The sequence below is a fragment of the Myxocyprinus asiaticus genome, chromosome 22, assembly GCF_019703515.2.
Source record: "Myxocyprinus asiaticus isolate MX2 ecotype Aquarium Trade chromosome 22, UBuf_Myxa_2, whole genome shotgun sequence".
NCBI lineage: Eukaryota > Metazoa > Chordata > Actinopteri > Cypriniformes > Catostomidae > Myxocyprinus > Myxocyprinus asiaticus.
The window spans coordinates 21,980,001-21,997,140 of NC_059365.1; the positions used below are offsets into that span (position 1 = coordinate 21,980,001).

The following is a 17,140-nucleotide window of genomic DNA, read 5'->3' on the forward strand; positions in this document are numbered from 1 at the left end:
GACATGATTTTAGTAAAGAGATTTCAGAGAATGAGTGTGCATCATAGTTTGTGTTATTTACTTGGCGCCATCTCCTGGTGGCCATATGTAACATTGTGCTTCGTGTGAATTATCTAATGATCTAAGCATCTGATTAACTTGTGTGTGAGCTCCTTTGAAAGATAATCACCTCCTCTAAATAATGGCATGTGATATTTTATGTTCCATTTATTTTTCGTGAAGTTATAAGCACATTATTAGCAACACCAACATAATTGTCAAAGACATATACTTAGCTATTACTTGCTATATTTTTGTCTGTGAGTAAAGCAAATAGGCTGGTTGTATTTTACTCTTTGAGAGCTTTCCAACAACATATGACACATGGCTATTTGATCAGCTTGATGTTTTTAGTGATTGCAATAATATGTACAGTGCAATTTATATATATATATATATATTTTTTATAAATTTGTCTGCAAATTTCAAAGCACTTGTTCAGTTTTGGTCATAATGCCTGCATGCATTGGAAAGTAGTGCTTCTAAGCTTTCAAACGATACATATTTTGTGTTGGTCAAGAATGTAGTTGTTAATATTTGGACAAAAAAAATGTCTGCGGGCCCGCCCACCGGCCCATCTGAGCTTAAAGGGTTAAAGGGATAGTTCACCCAAAAGTAAATATTCTGTAATCATTTACTCACTCACATGCCATCCCAGATGTGTATGACTTTCTTTCTTATGCAGAACACAGATTCAGCTTTTTAGAAGAATATCTTAACTCTGTAGGTCCATACAATGAAAGTGAATGGTGGCCAAAATTGTGATGCTCCAAAAAGCACATAAAGGCAACATAAAAGTAATCCACACAACTTGAGTGGTTTAATCAATGTCTTCTGAAGCGATCCAGTCGGTTTTAGGTGAGAACAGACCAAAATATAACTCCTTTTTCACAATAAATCTTGACATCTGCAGTCTCCTTGGTGATCATGATTTCAAGATTAATCACACTTCCCAGTGCCATTTAGTGTTCTGCGCATGTGTCAAGCACTAGGAAGTGTAATCGAGCTTGAACTCATTAACATGCATAGAGACTGCAATTACAAAATGTAAAGTGAAAAAGGAGTTATATTTTGGTCTGTTCTCATCCAAAAACCAACTGGATCACTTCAGAAGACTGATTAAACCACTGGAGCTGTGTGGATTACTTTTATGTTGCCTTTATGTGCTTTTTGAAACTTCAAAGTTTTGGTCACCATTCGCTTGCATTGCATTGTATGGACATACAGAGCTAAGATATTCTTCTAAAAATAAATTTGTGTTCTGCAGAAGAAAGAAAGTCATACACATCTGGGATGGCATGAGGGTGAGTAAATGATGAGAGAATTTTTCAGTTTTGGGTGAACTATTCCTTTAAGTCATACACTCAGCAACACACTTTTCTCCCTTACAATTACTAATTAGGGCAGAGGTTCTCAAGGGGGCAGTACCGCCCCCCAGGGGGCATTCAAAGGATGCCAGGGGGCGCTGAGAGCAAATTAGTAGAGAGCGGGGCCTTAGGTTACAAATGGGGGCATTTATCAGTCATAATAATCAAATCTATTGTCAAGTTGCTCTTTGCATTAAAACGTTTATTTAGACTTGGAGTATATCAGTTGGTTCTCAATTATACGGTTTGGTACGTATTTGTACCGCGGTTCATCTGATTTTGAAGTCTAGCGATGCATCTGAAGTATCTGGTTTAGTAGCATCAAATACACAGGCGGAGGCACTACCTCAGCCAAGGCACCTGTATGGCTCTGTAAATGGATACGGCTCAATGGACAGAGCAGCGCGAGTACAAAGCTCTTAAAGCTTGAGTTCTTAAACTTGCAGCTTTGCGAGAATAGGTGAGAAGTAATTTGCGAGAAGTGGAAACCATTTGAATTCGGCACAGAATTCTACATCACCACCCTTGAATTTACTATAGTAACACTAACTGTACTTTAGGCAGAAATACTGTAGATTGATAATAAATATGATCATATCACTACTTCAGGGGCTGGGGTAAGGGAATGAAGTAGGGGGGCGTTCATCAAAAAAAGGATGAGACCCACTGAATTAGGAGATATACGCACGTTAGCTGTCACAGAAATGCAAGGAGACATACATATAAACATATTTAATGTTTTAAATTCTACATAAATAATACTATTTTAGAAACGTGTTACCCAAGTAATGTACTTAAAAGTACACTTAAAACGGATTAAAAATGTAATGCAGTGCACTACTTTTTTTATTTCAAGTTTAAGTAATTATATTACAGTAACTAATTTCTTCGTAATTACATTACTCCCAACACTGTTCCTGACATGGCATCTAAAAAATGTGGTGCTCCTTAGCGAGACGCAGAAAAACAAGGAGACGTGGCAATCCGTTTAGCATTTATACATAGAAAAAACATGAAAAAACACAGCAGACAGACACAAACATTTGTTCGGTGTGAACAGACCCAAATTATATTTTTTGTAAGAGATATTTTGTTTATTTATTTATTAAAAAAAAAACAAATATGACAGTGGTGCCCAATGTCAAGTTTTCACTTTTTGCATAGTAAGATTATGTTTAATCTTAAACTTTTGATCATTTTGTAATATTATTATTATTATTTTTTTTATTATTATGATTATTATTTTTGCAGAAACTATTGTCATGATTTAAGTGTTTAAAGTTTTAAAAGAATAAGAGGCTATCATGGTGTCATCTTGTCAGCTTTTGTCAATGTCGCCCCTGGCTGCCTGGCAAAGGACCATGAGAATACTTTAATCATTAGTTCATGACTGCTTTACGTTTATGGAAAGGTTTCCTGAATAAGTGCGACCATTTGGAACGTGGCTTGACCCTATTGTTTTCTCATGTTTTTGACTGTGCTGGGCCTTTCGTGTTAATCTTTTCATCATTTTGTTTGGTATTTCATCACTGTAAAGTCTGAACAATGCCTAATGCATCTTAAGGGAATTGTTAAGGAGCTTCTCAATTTGTCATATCAAAGCTGCAGACAGTGTACTCACTCCCCTGTGCAAGTCATTTCCTTCTCCCTGCTCAATGCATCAACCCATAAAGTCCTTTTCATGTGGTTAATCATTTCCCTGTTGTCAATGGGTTCCTTACGTGCCTGTTACCACTGTAGATTCCTATATGGCAGACTAAACAATCAGAGAAGGGCACACATTGAAGTGATTTGACCAGACAAATGATGCAATGGCAAAGCAATTCACTTTCAGCCGTACTACAGAAGAGGAAAAATATCTGAGGAAGGGCCAGGAGCATGTGGAATCTGAAGATCTGAATCTAGCCAGATTATCAGATTTCTCAATATATTTTATTATATTATTGTTTTGTTTTAAATTTTTATTTTGCATAAAAGTAACAGCTTCTGCATTGCGTGGTATAAAAGTGGACCAAACCCACAAAAAATATCAGTTGGTAAGGTTAAAACATTGTTTATTGTATGTTTTCATTCATTTCTAATTTTAGTGTTATGGATAGTGTAATTATGGCATTTTGGACAAAATGTTTTGACTTGTGCAAAATGACAGGAAGAGGTTTTTGAGGCAATCTTGGCACATTTTAAAATGCACACTGTACCTAATGCATTGTTTTGACTATTACAGGTTTATTTGTTTGTAGAGCTATTCTAGAGGTATGTAAGAAATGGATTCCTAACTAGCAATAGAAAGGTATAGTATGCAGTGCTGCTGCAGTGGAGGTCATGTCCAGACTATGGGAGAGTATCAGATTCCATCCCAAACCCTACAGCAGATGTCAGCACCTCTGCCAGAAAGAATCTCTCTCTCTCTCTCTCTCTCTCTCTCTCTCTCTGTGTGTGTGTGTGTGTGTGTGTGTGTGTGTGTGTATTAAGGGGAGGGGTTTCAGTAGATTGGTATTTTGTCTTGTTAGAGACACTACTGTGTTTTATGCTTTCATGGTGGTCCTGTAAAGTCACTTTGATACAGACTCTGTATAAACAGTGAACTTACAAACAAGGCAGATATTTCAGGACTGGAAGAAGAGAGGTCACTGTGGTCACTGACTGTCTAGCCAGCAAACACTGAGTTGGCATTCGAGAGGAAAGTACACAAGAACATAGTCTTTGTTTTATTGCAATGAGGTCATAGAGGAAACTAAAAGTGAAACTTTGTGTCACCTTCTATCCAGTGAAGCAGCCATTATGCAGGATATGCATGTTGCCCAAGAGAGGAAAATCCTCATTGGTGAGGACGATGACATAGCAATGATTTTCTGCCACTTCCGTGTGATGTTTGTCACTTTTTCAATATTTTCGTTTTTTTTTAGCTTGCACTTGTGATTTTGAATTGCAAATATGGCATAACGACAGGTTACTAATGGCTCCCATGAAAAGACCATAGAGATTTTATCTTGGCCTGTTATGTTGAACATCCAATCACTATTTATACCTTCCTTAAAATTTCGTACTGTTCAATTTCCACATAATTTGTCAGGTGAGTAAATCATTTTCTAGAAATTTGCTTTTAGTTTATAATTAAGTAATTTTCCTATGTGAAACCTTTTAATGATAGCTGAAGTCATATTTATTCATTTTGGTCCATTCCAAGAGACATATAAAAAGAAAATTATAGCTAAAAGTATTTCTTGGGAAGCTGCAATTGCAACCCAAGGGCTTATTTTCACTCCATACTTCTCTAGAGAGATGAGATTGATTTGATTTTTTCTTTTTGTTGATTTTTTTTTTTTATGCAACTTTCTTTCTGCCTGGAAAGACTTCTGTGACAATCTTATGACATTTACTTTCTTAGATGTCATTTCTCATTGCCTTTGTAATATCTAGTGGCTATATTTGATAAATAATCCCTAATGACAGTTATTCTGCATCCATGTCTCATGATATTCCACCAGACCTGTGGAAAGCATGTCAATCATCCAGTATCTTTGAGAAAACAAAGATTTAAAAAAAAAAAAAAAAAGTGGTACCTTCACCCTGTGACTGCTTTTATTTTTATATTAAATGAGGAATGTGTCAGCGCAGGGGTGTGTGGAGACTGATAGCAAAGTTGTGTCTGCATGCCAGACATAATACCACATTCGATTTGCTAGAACGTACTGACATATTTTTGGACCAGTGCTGTGTTGTCCATCAGCTAGGTGGCTCTTAGCCAAACACTGAACGTTTTCTGAAAACAAAACTCCCTTTGTTCTTAGCCATTTATTGTCAGGGTTTACCTCAACCGGTATTAATCAGTGATTTAGTTTATGTGCACAGATTATTAATATGTTTTGCTTCACTACAATGAAAAGCAGAAACCAGCTATTGTCCTGACAAAGCTGATGAAGGAGGTATAGAATTGCTTAGAATTCACATGAACAATGCCTGAGGTCTTTGGACCTCTACAAAATGCCAGAGTGCCTTATGGAAATTTGTGAATGTCTGTGTTTTCATTCTCGCTTAATCAAAACACCATTCACCGAGGATCCTTGAAGAGTATCTGCATGAGAGAGAAATGTGTCTGAGCTTTGCTTTTTGTTCACAGCTCAATGTTTGTGTTATCTTTTGAGGAAGTAATGTGGTGTCTGACTTCACTTACAGAGAATAAAAATGTATTTGGTCTTGGTTTGGGGCTGTACCTGACCCACTGCTACATTCCACAAAGGGCAGTTAAGTTCCTTCTCCTTCTACAGTATTTCCCAATGGGCTTAAAAATATAGACACATCCATACTCACACATTTTTTAAACACAAATAGTCATTCACTTTAAAGCATTGGGAAGCATCTTCACTCTGAGTCTGTTGCCTTGGACACTTTTTTCTTTTTGCTAGTGTTACACTCCTGTTCTACCCGCTCTGTACGGGACTTGAACCGGTGTCTCCTGCGTGGGAGGTGGGTGCGATAACAAGGAGGCTAAAGGCTACAGCCTCTAACGTCAGTCGCTAGTACACCTCTTGAGGTCAGGAGAGTGAGGTTTATACACATTGCACAGCTATCTATCAGCTGGCTACCGTTACACTCAACCTCCAGCAAAACCTCACTCCCATCCGGGTCACGGCACCATTGTTATGCTCCTGTTCTACCTGCTCCGTACGGTACTCGAACTGGCGTCTCCTGCGTGGGAGGCGGGTGCACTAACAAGAAGGCTAAAGCCTAACATCAGTCACTATTACACCTCTTGAGGTCAGGAGAGTGAGGTTTATACACATTGCACAGCTATCTATCAGCTGGCCACCGTTACACTCAACCTCCAGTAAAACCTCACTCCCATACGGGTCATACGCTCCTGTTCTACCCGCTCAGTACGGTACTCAAACTGGCGTCTCCTGCGTGGGAGATAGGTGCACTAACAAGGAGGCTAAAGGCTACAGCCTCTAGCATCAGTCGCAAGTGCACCTCTTGAAGTCAGGAGAGTGAGGTTTATACACATTGCACTCTATCTATCAGCTGGCCACCATTACAATAGTTACTTTAGTACACGGCTTGGTTTCAGCTATAATAAAACTGCAATATTCATTCAGCTAGGAATACGTTGAGGGAGAGAGATTGTTGTCACATTTTTATCAGGGCAGGTGGTTTTAAATGCCCTCATTTTACGCCATTTTGTGTGGGTTTTACTTTTTAAATTGGCTCTAAACCCTATAACAGGCTGTTTAATGCAGGGTGACGGGGGAACATGTCCCCTCATGTTCACCTGAAACCCACACCACTGGTTTAATGAGGTTCCATTGGTACAACTAGCCCCATAAACAGTGACAACATGCCCCACTATTGGGGGATGTTGTCACAAAAGGTCAACATGTGTTCTGTATTTTTTCCCTCTTGGGCAATAACGATGAAAATGTTCAATACGATTTTAAGGTATGTAACTATGTGGAAATTGACAAATATATATATATATATATATATATATATATATATATATATATATATATATATATATATATATATATAAATTAATATAATAGAATATTACAATAACTAATATAGTTTAATATGCTTTAATATTTGAAAATGTAAACCTAAAATACATTAAGGCTTTATGACAAAGATTTGTTATGCAATTTTGCTTGTCACATAAGCATTCTACAATGCTCTCTCTCTCTCTCTCGGCACTATACTGTATCCAACATCATATGGGTACAATACTGAATACTGCATGTGATAATAATTTTCAAGAGTGCATTGCTTGTGCTGAAATGGCAGAGCAAGTCTGATGGCCTTGCATTATGTTCCAGTGATGCTGCTTGGAATGCTGTATGATTAATTCTGTCCCTGTGCAGCTTGCTACTGCGCATGTTATATGACAGGTGCACACACAAGGCTCCATCTTGGCAGCTCTTTACCATTGCAATAGGACAGCGTCAATATAGATATTTATCTGTTCAGATAAATCAAACAAAATAGATAGGATACAAAGGACTCTCTGTTGTAATGTACACTAATCCGGCAGACGTTTTTCGCGCGCACTGAGAAAACGACGAGCAGAATGCGATACAGACAGCGACTGGTCATGAAGACTGTTTAACGACCTCTTGCACTATCAGCGCTACTGGATCGGATCTGTGGAAAAACAACAGCTACCATATTGAAATGGTAAGGGATATTTTAAACGAACAGCGATTATTTAAATGTGTATGATGCACGGGGGAGGTGCAAAGCAAGCATATGCTGTCATTCTGTGTAGTATTTCCCCCGATTGTCATCCCAACCCCCCTCGTCGTCATGGTGGATGCTGTCGATATATGTTTGCCCTCTCCTCCATCTGCTATATTGCCCTGGTTTATTTTATTTTTTCTATCATGCCTGACTGCAACTTCTTCAACTTGATGCTCAAAACATCCACAGGTCGTTGTTATGTCGTTATGTATTTGCATTAACACATCAAAATATAAGCATGCACGTTTATATGAGGCTAGAGTGATAAGGTTAGCAAATATGGGTATGATCTCTCGGGCTAAATTTATATAATATGTAGTCATTATGGGAATGATCTCTCAGGCTAAAATGGTATAATATGTGCCTTAATATTGTTAATATTTGTATTATTGAATCCAGCACTTACAAGTTGTTTGTTATCCATTTGTTTTATACATATATGCAAGCAAGTACATGCAACTGAAATATTAATACATTGCCTGGCTGCATATACCATAGACTTGCATTGCACATTTGAAGTGAAATTTAGCCTTGACTGACTATCACTTCTGTTGTTTGTTTACATATTTCTTTTCTATTCTATGTCCTTGCATATTGTGTGAAGCAGCCTAAATTATTGTCTTGAACATATTTTCCATCCCAGTTACCTCTAATTCTTCTCTTCTGGAGGTTTATCCTTAGGTTAATACACATCTATCTGTTGTAGGTCAGAGATCATTATATGATAAATGGGCATCACTTGTGTGCACTGTAAGTGGAATAGAGTGAGCACGTGTAGCCCTGCATGGATAAAGCAGTCAGACAAACTAAAGACATGCAGCCAAGAATAGGAGGAGTGCTTAAATTGAATAAGGGTCAAGTTTATTTACAGTACATTCAGTCTGTTCTGGAAATTAAGTAAAACCATCCTCTTTTTTCCTTAAATCATCTTCTATTTCCCTACTAAAACATAATCCATTTCCTAAATTGTTGTACTTTATATTTAGTCCTGCAGTCAGTATGTGTGTGTGTGTGTGTGTGTGTGTGTGTGTGTGTGTGTGTGTGTGTTTTCAAAGAGGAACATTAAACATTAAATTGCCATGACCACTGAATCAGGGAATGAGAGAGAGAAAGAGCTTGAGAGATAAAGAGGGATGGTAAAGAGAAGCACTAGCATCTGGTGATAATAATAGTGATGGAAAAAGTGAGAGATTGCAGGAGTGCATGAATGCTGGCTTGTTTCATTTAAGATGATGATCAATGCACTGGCCAAGAATCAGGCCTCCAGAGGTGGAGGGTGGAAGAGTCTAGACAGGGGAGTTCTCTGGCAGCGTTCCTCGGAGGGGAATTCCTCATGCTGATCTTTCCAAGCGCTTCCTCTCATCTACATCTTGGACACTCATCGATGGCTGTGTTGTACAGAATGTACATGTGTACATTGTTGAGTAGGCTGAAGTTTGGCATGTTTCAAACTTGTGATATTTAGGCCTTCCTTGTTTAGATTTTTTCTTGTTCAAATGAAACAAGAAAATTAAACAATTAAAAAAGAATTGCTTACCAACCTGTGCAAAGTAGGCCTGGGATTGATGCCTTTTTCATGCATCGATAATCGGAAAATTTTCCTGATGATTATCGATATATATCGGGATTTTTTTCAGATATAAATAGGGCTGCTCGTTGCAAAATAGTCTTTGTCTCTTCAGACATATTTCTCAACACAACTTTAATAAAGTGTGAGCAGCAGGGTAAATTAAAGGGGGTCACACACCAGATACATCTGGCGGATGACATGGCGCGTTTTAAAATTCAAAACAATAATTTATTTTCTACAAAAGGTACGCACATACCGCCAACGTTCAGAGTCAAAATTGTGAAGTGCCACGGAGCTCATCTTGCATAGTTTTCCATTAAATGTTACCCAAATCATTATCAATGGACAAAGATTATTTACTCTAGCCATCACTGGATGATATATTGTTTATATTTTTCTTTCATATAGCCTACACAATGTATTTTCAGTTACAAGAATCATGGGCGCTTGCAGGATTTCATGTGGGGGTATGTGCAGAAATCTGCCTAATACAAACTTATATGTAGGGGCGCTATGCTCCCCCGGGATATTTTATTATTTTTTTTAATTTTTTTTGGCAAACATAACACCAAAGCATTCAGTTCTGGTGACTTTGAGAGAAGCATTTTGTTTTCTCTCTATTGGCTAAGCATTTCTTCCAGTAACTGTTCAGAACAAACGAGTTATCTCGCTAAAAAAGCAAAATGCACCACAATGAATAGAGCAGAACGCAGTGAAATTTCCACTGTCTCCAGCACTGTTTGTTCTCTCTGTTCATAAATATCCCGATACTGTTTTACTGTGTGAGAAACTGCTCCAAATGATTCAGTGAGAGAGCACTCTGAACGAATTTTACTGAATCACGAATCGATTCAGCCCGTTTGGCCAATTCACTAAAAAGAACCGACTCAAAATAATTATTCATTCGAAAATTGGGCATGGCTAGTTCTTTTAAACAGGCTACGACTCATACTGGACACACTTCATGATTGGTGAAATATTCTGAGAGTAAATGTGTCTCAGGTCAGATGGAACGCTCATGGTACGCACAGTGCGTATGGATGTACAGCTGCAGGTGCCACTGACAATATGTCATTTTGTGGTTTGACAGGTTGAATGAAAGACCTACACCTACATACAGAGAAACTGCATAATAAACATCGTCATTTCTAATCATTCAGTTTGTGCAGTTACACCAGTTTCACTATCCTCATCATGCACACTCATAAACGTCACTTTGTTAATTTTTGAAGAAGTACCAAAACTTTAGTTGCTTTGGACTCCCATCTCCTGTGCCGCTTCAACTCGTCCTGTGTGTGTGTGTGTGTGTGTGTGTGTGTGTGTGTGTGTGATTGTGACCACGACCGGTTTCAGTAAATGTTATATGCCCCTCTTGTGGTCTCCAACACTATTACGCCAGACTATTAAACAGATGGCCAACTGAGTGAATGGAAATAACGCAAATTGGGCTTCTAATTTAAATGTTGGCAAATTTTACTATATCGATGCCTCAAAAATATAGCGATAAAATAACATGCCGATCAGTAATTGATATGTCAATATTTTATGACACCCCTAGTGCAAAGTTATTTCAATGTATATTGTAAATTCAGTAATACTGCTAACTTTTGCATGATATCCAGGATGCAAAGAAGGGTCTAATAGGATGATTCAGACAGCTTTACAGCTAAAATAACTAAAATTTTATGCAGGATAGAATTAATATGAGTTTATTACCAAAAAAAATACAAAATTTTTCAAGCACATTTCTGCTTTAAAACCCCCCGGAATGCCTTGGCCCATAGACTTCCACTGTACAGTACTGGAAATGCATCACTGGAAATGCATGTTTTGTTGTTCATAATGTTCATAATGCTGGGAATTCCTGCACACTTTTATTCACTTTAACATGTAGCCGACAATTAGTAAACCAATCAAATCAGTAATCTTGTCTTTTAATCAAACTGTAATTCCAGAATCTACGCAAGTAAATCGGCTCTGCTGTGTCCCTCTTTCTCCCTCTCTCGTGCAGCAGTTCTTTAAATGCTTGTTGAGTTCAGTGTAAGCGTGCAGTGAGGAAGCGCATATTTACGGAACAAAAGATGTTACAGATGTATAAACCTTCATAAGCCTGCTAATTCAACATCCAAATGGCGTTATACCATGTCTTTGTAAGGAAGCGATGCGATAAAACTATCTCTCCTGTTTATAACCAACGAGGCTGTCTATATAGCAGGTGCAACGTTGGCGCAAACTAGTTTTGCATCGTGGCATTGTGACATCGTGGCGCTCCTTCATATTATAGCACCTTTGACAAAAAAGGCAGAAATAGCAAAAATGCTTTGTGTAAAGCTACCAGAAACACTCACAGCTGCAGGGTGAAGAGAAATGCTTACACACCTGTTTTATCACTCATCTCTATCTCTCTAGAGCTCCATCTGACATTTACAGGTATTTTCTCTGCCATGTGAATCACTCAATTTTAATAAGTATGTAAAAATATTAGAGCTGTCAGAATTAACACATTAACGCATGCAATTAATTAAAAAAGTTTAATGGGTACATTTTTCTTAGTAGCAATTAACGCATTTACCGTTAATACAACATAAACCTTTGCAATGTGTCTGCCTGTAGTCATTGCACTGACGCTAGTCTCTGCCTCAGGCTGCAAGCCCACAGTCTGTGTACTAACCATCTGATGCTTATAGCACACAAAATTGTAAACGCTTTCTCAGTTCAGTCAGACCAAATCTGATTGGCGGACTTCTACAGGATTTCCGAGAGCTTAGTTGCGCTGGTACAGGTGGAAGCACAAGTCGAGTGCACAAGGTTCCATGTTGATACAATGAGTGCTTTTGAGGACTAAATAATCACAGAATTTGCCCAAGTTTGCCAGTTTAGTCACATCATCTCTTTTAAAGATATTCAGCATTTGGTTTGAGGCACGTAGCAGAAAGTTACGTGCTGTACTTACACTCGCTACACATTTTCCGCTATTTTCCAGTGTGTTTTCTGTGCAATCGCTCGCGCGCAATTATATAAATTTTTTATTTTCCCTTGGTTTTTTATATATGGTATTAGCCATCTCCGATAACCCCGCTCCTAAACATCATGTAATGACAAACCCTACTGTGACTGGTCGCTTTACATGTCAGTTAGATGGCTTTTCCTGCCTAAGTGGGCGGTTCTTTGCCAATGTTAGCTGCGATGGACCCCAGACATTTGCTAAAGTTCAAAAGTCTGACAAAGGTCTGGCTAAGTGAGACTACACTGACGCTCACTTCACAACACACACACACACACACACACACACAGGGCTGCAGTTATGAATTCTTGGGCCCAGTACAAAATGTGATAAGCGGGCCCCCCTTCATTAACATCACATACGTTCTGTGTGTGTGTATTAATGACAAAGATTAGAGCACTTTATTCACTGTGAAGCGCAGCACACGAAGAGGATATATTTCTATAATTAAATCATAGGCTTTAGCGGTTTAATAAGCACATCAGCCCATACAGCTAATGGCTTTTCTGGAGGTGAGGAGTGAAGTTGTAATAAACAACCACAAAAACGACAAAATTTAAATAGATGTGTGAAATTGAAAAAATGGGGCAGAAATGTATTACTTCTGTATAGTAAAATGTAATACTAGTAATAATAATCATAAAAATATATCAATAATAATTACATTATATTTTAACAATACCTCACAAGCAAGAGTTTTCATCACTGCTTTCATTAAAACTGTGATGCTTGACTTTGACCAAGAAGAGAGAAAAAAAAAAAAAGAAATCCTACAAGCTTAGCATATGGGCGGTACTGTCGTAATACTCTAGTTGACCGTTACGCTCTCTCCTATGATAGAGGAGGTTGTTATCTCAGTATATAAAATAATCTCTGCACACACACACACACACACACACACACACAACAGTGCCTCCATGATAAAATTATGGAGAAAGGACATCTTAATGCTATTTGATGTACAAAACAAGCCCAGTCTGCAAGTGCTGTTCATGTGGATTTCAAAGTGCCGCTGGTGTTGACGCCCTAACGTGAATCATGAATGCGTCTTCACGCGGCTTTGCTGTAGGAAAGCTGATAGCCACAGTGTACCGGCAGATTGTGGAGGATTTGAGTTTAAGAGATTTAACGCACATTGCAATGAAAATGCAACCTATGTGGGGACAAGTTCTTTCAATTAGTCAACCTCCCAGTTAGACTTTTGTTACTTGAATTGGTGCTGTTTTAGTGCATTTCTATCTTTGTACTATGGAAGGAAAAATATTACATATTGTTTTGTTTTCTGAGATGGAAATAAATGCATTTTGACAGGAAAAGAAGTATATATAGTGTCAAATTTCAGCACATTATAATTATATAATAATATTAATGCTATAATATTAATAAAATACATAATATGAATATAAGTGTATATATACTATATATACAGGATTTGACTGAAGGCCAGAATGTAGGCTATACTTTAAAAATCATTCCATCTGAATAAAACAGAATTGAGAAAATTAACCCCCGTGAGATTTAATTGAGATATTTTAATATCCCCTCATATGACCCATGTAAGGGGGAATTCCCACCCATTTTTAGAAATGAATTTCAGGTCCTGTGATGGATCAAAATTATTGGGATGAATCAGAATTATTAACCATGGTTATCGACAATGTACCAAAGATGCTGTTAATAGAATTTACTCATTTTGAACACAGGACATTCCTTTAACTTAGGCTAATAATCAATGTCCTGCTAATCTTGTGCTAGTCTTCTTCATATTTTGGGTCCTGTGCCACAGAGTGCTATTATATCAACTTAAAGTGACCTAGTTGTGATCAGGGAGTAGTTATGCAGGTACACTTATATATATATATATATATATATATATATATATATATATATATATATATATATATATATATATATATATATTTTTTTTTTAGTTGTGGAAGTTTTAAGGAAACAATGAGGTATTGTATTGGAATAACACATTTGTAGACCCCCCACAATGACAGACCCCACTAGCCATTTTAAAGTGTCCATGGACATAACAGAGCCACATCTCCTGAGCCAACAAGTCATCAGTCTCCAAGACAGTCCAATCCAGTCCTGCTGAACTGTTTGTCCTCTGAGAAAGGACATTGTTATCCATTTAGAGGCTGGGAATGAACAAAGAACATAAGACCTAAATAATGCTTTCTAGCTGTGTTCATAAGCCAAAATTTTACTTAATGTTGTAGCTGTTATAAGGACAGTTAATTATTTTGTATTTAGAATTACAGTAAATAAATTGGATTATTTAAAAATGTAGATAAACAACATAACTAAATCCTTGAAATAATGTTGAGTTCGTGGGCAATGGAGGAGTCAGGAGACAACGAAACAGGTTCAAGGTCAGTTGCTTTAATGATAGGCACACACTCGACGGTAACCGTGAAATAACATAAAAACTCATAGATTCAATGGAATACTCTAAATCACTGGTCACTCTCTCCCCCACACTGACGCTCTGGTGTGCCTTTTCAGGTCTCCCTCCGCCATTACTATAATTAGAGAAAGGTGTTAGAGTACTCATAACCCAGGTGACGAGCCTTACCGCTCTCCCTCTCCCGCAGACCGACACGTGACCACACCCCCCCATGCCACATACCCCCACCCATTTCTGAAAAGAAAGTCAGCCACAACCATCTGCACCTCCAGTCTGTGGACCACCTTGAATTTAATGGGCTGAAGAGCCAGATACCAACAGGTGATCCATGTATTAGTATCCTTCATGCGGTGGAGCCATTGCAGAGGAGAGTGATCAGAGCAGAGGGTGAAGGCCCACCCTGGCAGGTAGTAGCGGAGGGTAAGATCAGCCCACTTAATCGCAAGACACTCCTTCTCAATGGTACTGTACTTTGTCTCACTGAAGGAGAGCTTGCGACTAGTAAACAGCACTGGCCGTTCCTCCCCTCCCACCTCCTGCGAAAGCACCACCCCCAGCCCCCTGTCAGATGCATCAGTCTGCAAAATAAAGGGGAGAGAGAAGTCAGGAGCATGTAAAAGCAGCCCCCCCTCAAAGTGCAGACTTTACCTTCAGGAAAGCCTGTTGGCACAACTCTGTCCACTGTACCAGATTGGGGGCCCCCTTTTTAGTAAGGTCTGTCAGCGGGCTGGTGACATCAGAGTAACTAGGCACAAACCTCTGGTAGTAACCAGCCAACCCCAAAAACTGCCTTTCCTCCTTTTTGTTCTTGGGCGTCGGGCAGGCCGTGATCGCTGCGGTTTTGTTAATCTGTGGACGCACCTGCCCGTGACCCAAGAAGAACCCCAGATACCTAACTTCCACCCACCCAGTTGCACACTTCTTCGGGTTGGCCGTGAGTCCCGCCTGTCGCAGCGCTCTCAGGACAGCCCTCAGATGTTGCATATGCCGCCGCCAGTCATTACTATAAATTATGATATCGTCTACGGTGGTATATGCCGTATGTGGTCTGAGGATCTTGTACATGGGGCGCTGAAATGTGGCCGGGGCTCCGAACAAACCGAACGGAAGTGCCACGAATTGGTGTAATCCGAACGGTGTGGAAAAAGCTGTTTTTTCTTGGGATATTGGAGTTAAAGGGATCTGCCAATAACCCTTTAAGTCCAGCATCGAGTAAAATTGAGCCGCGCCCAACCGATCGAGTAACTCGTCAATTTGCGGCATTGGATAAGCGTCAAATGTGGACACCCCGTTCACTTTCTGGTAGTCAACACATAACCGGACCGAGCCGTCGCTCTTCGGTACCAGAACTACCGGGCTGGACCAATCACTGTGCGACTCTTGTATTACGCCCATTTCAGGCATTGTCTCTAAATCTTTTTCTTGTGTTCAGGAAGACGATAAGGGCGGCTACGAACCACCACCCCTGGGGTGGTCTCAATATGGTGCTCTATAAGGTTCGTGTGACTTGGAAGGGGTGAAAACACGTCCGTGAATTCCGCCTGCAACCGGGCAAAGTCTGTAAGCTGCGACAGTGAGAGGTGGTCTCCACTTGGGACCGTGGTGAATTAATTTTGTTTGGGAGTCACCTCCGGCCCGAGCTCCGCCCTCTCCGGAACTACCATTGCCAAGGCTACAGGCACCGCCTCCCTCCATGGTTTGAGGAGGTTGAGGTGGTAGATTTGATGTGCACCTCTCCTATCCGTTCCCTAACCTCATAATCGATATCTCCAAATTGTCGTGTGAATTCAAAGGGTCCTTGCCCCTTTGCGAGTAATTTGGTGCTCGAAGTGGGCAGCAATACAAGCACTTTATCTCCCTTTGCGAATTCGCGTAGTTGAGTGCCCCTGTTGTACAGTCGGCGTTGACGTTCTTGAGCTTGGAGCAAATTCTCTTGTGTTACCTGCCCCAAAGTGTGGAGTTTTGCTCTTAGATCAAGAACGTATTGAATTTGTTTTTTGCTATTTGAAGGACCTTCCTCACAAGCTTCCCGTATGACGTTGAGCACGCCACGTGGCCGACGCCCATACAGTAGCTCAGATGGGGAAAAACCTGTGGAGGCTTGCAGGACCTCTCGTACTGCAAACAACAGGGGTTCGAGCCACAATTTTTAGCATCTTCTTGTACGAATTTACGAATCATGTCTTATTAAATCATTCGACCAACCTGTCGGTTTGCGGGTGATAAATGCTGGTGCGAATCGATTTAATGCCTAATAATTCATACAGTTCTCGTAGTGTACGTGACATGAATGTTGTGCCCTGGACAGTGAGGATTTCCTTTGGAATCCCCACTCGGGAGATAATTTTGAAGAGTGCCTCCGCAACACTACGTGCTGAGATGTTTCGTAGAGGCACTGCTTCCAGATATCGTGTTGCATAGTCCACCAGAACTAATGCAAAGCGATGTCCGCATGTTGTCCGCTCTAATGGCCCGACGAGGTCCATGCCAATTCTCTTGAAGCCGACCTC

At 39.5% G+C, this 17,140-nt stretch overlaps 1 protein-coding gene across 3 annotated transcripts in view; it reads left to right on the forward strand.

Annotated features, from left to right (window-relative positions):
* Positions 1-7,294: 7,294 nt before the first annotated feature.
* The window catches only part of LOC127412914 (glycine receptor subunit beta-like), a 33,183-nt gene continuing 23,337 nt past the window's right edge, over positions 7,295-17,140 (forward strand). For all 3 annotated transcript variants that reach the window (XM_051649632.1, XM_051649633.1, XM_051649634.1), the window contains exon 1: positions 7,295-7,577. In XM_051649632.1, the coding sequence (XP_051505592.1) occupies positions 7,575-7,577 (3 nt within the window). In that variant the 5' untranslated portion in view covers positions 7,295-7,574. The remainder of the gene's footprint in view (positions 7,578-17,140) is intronic.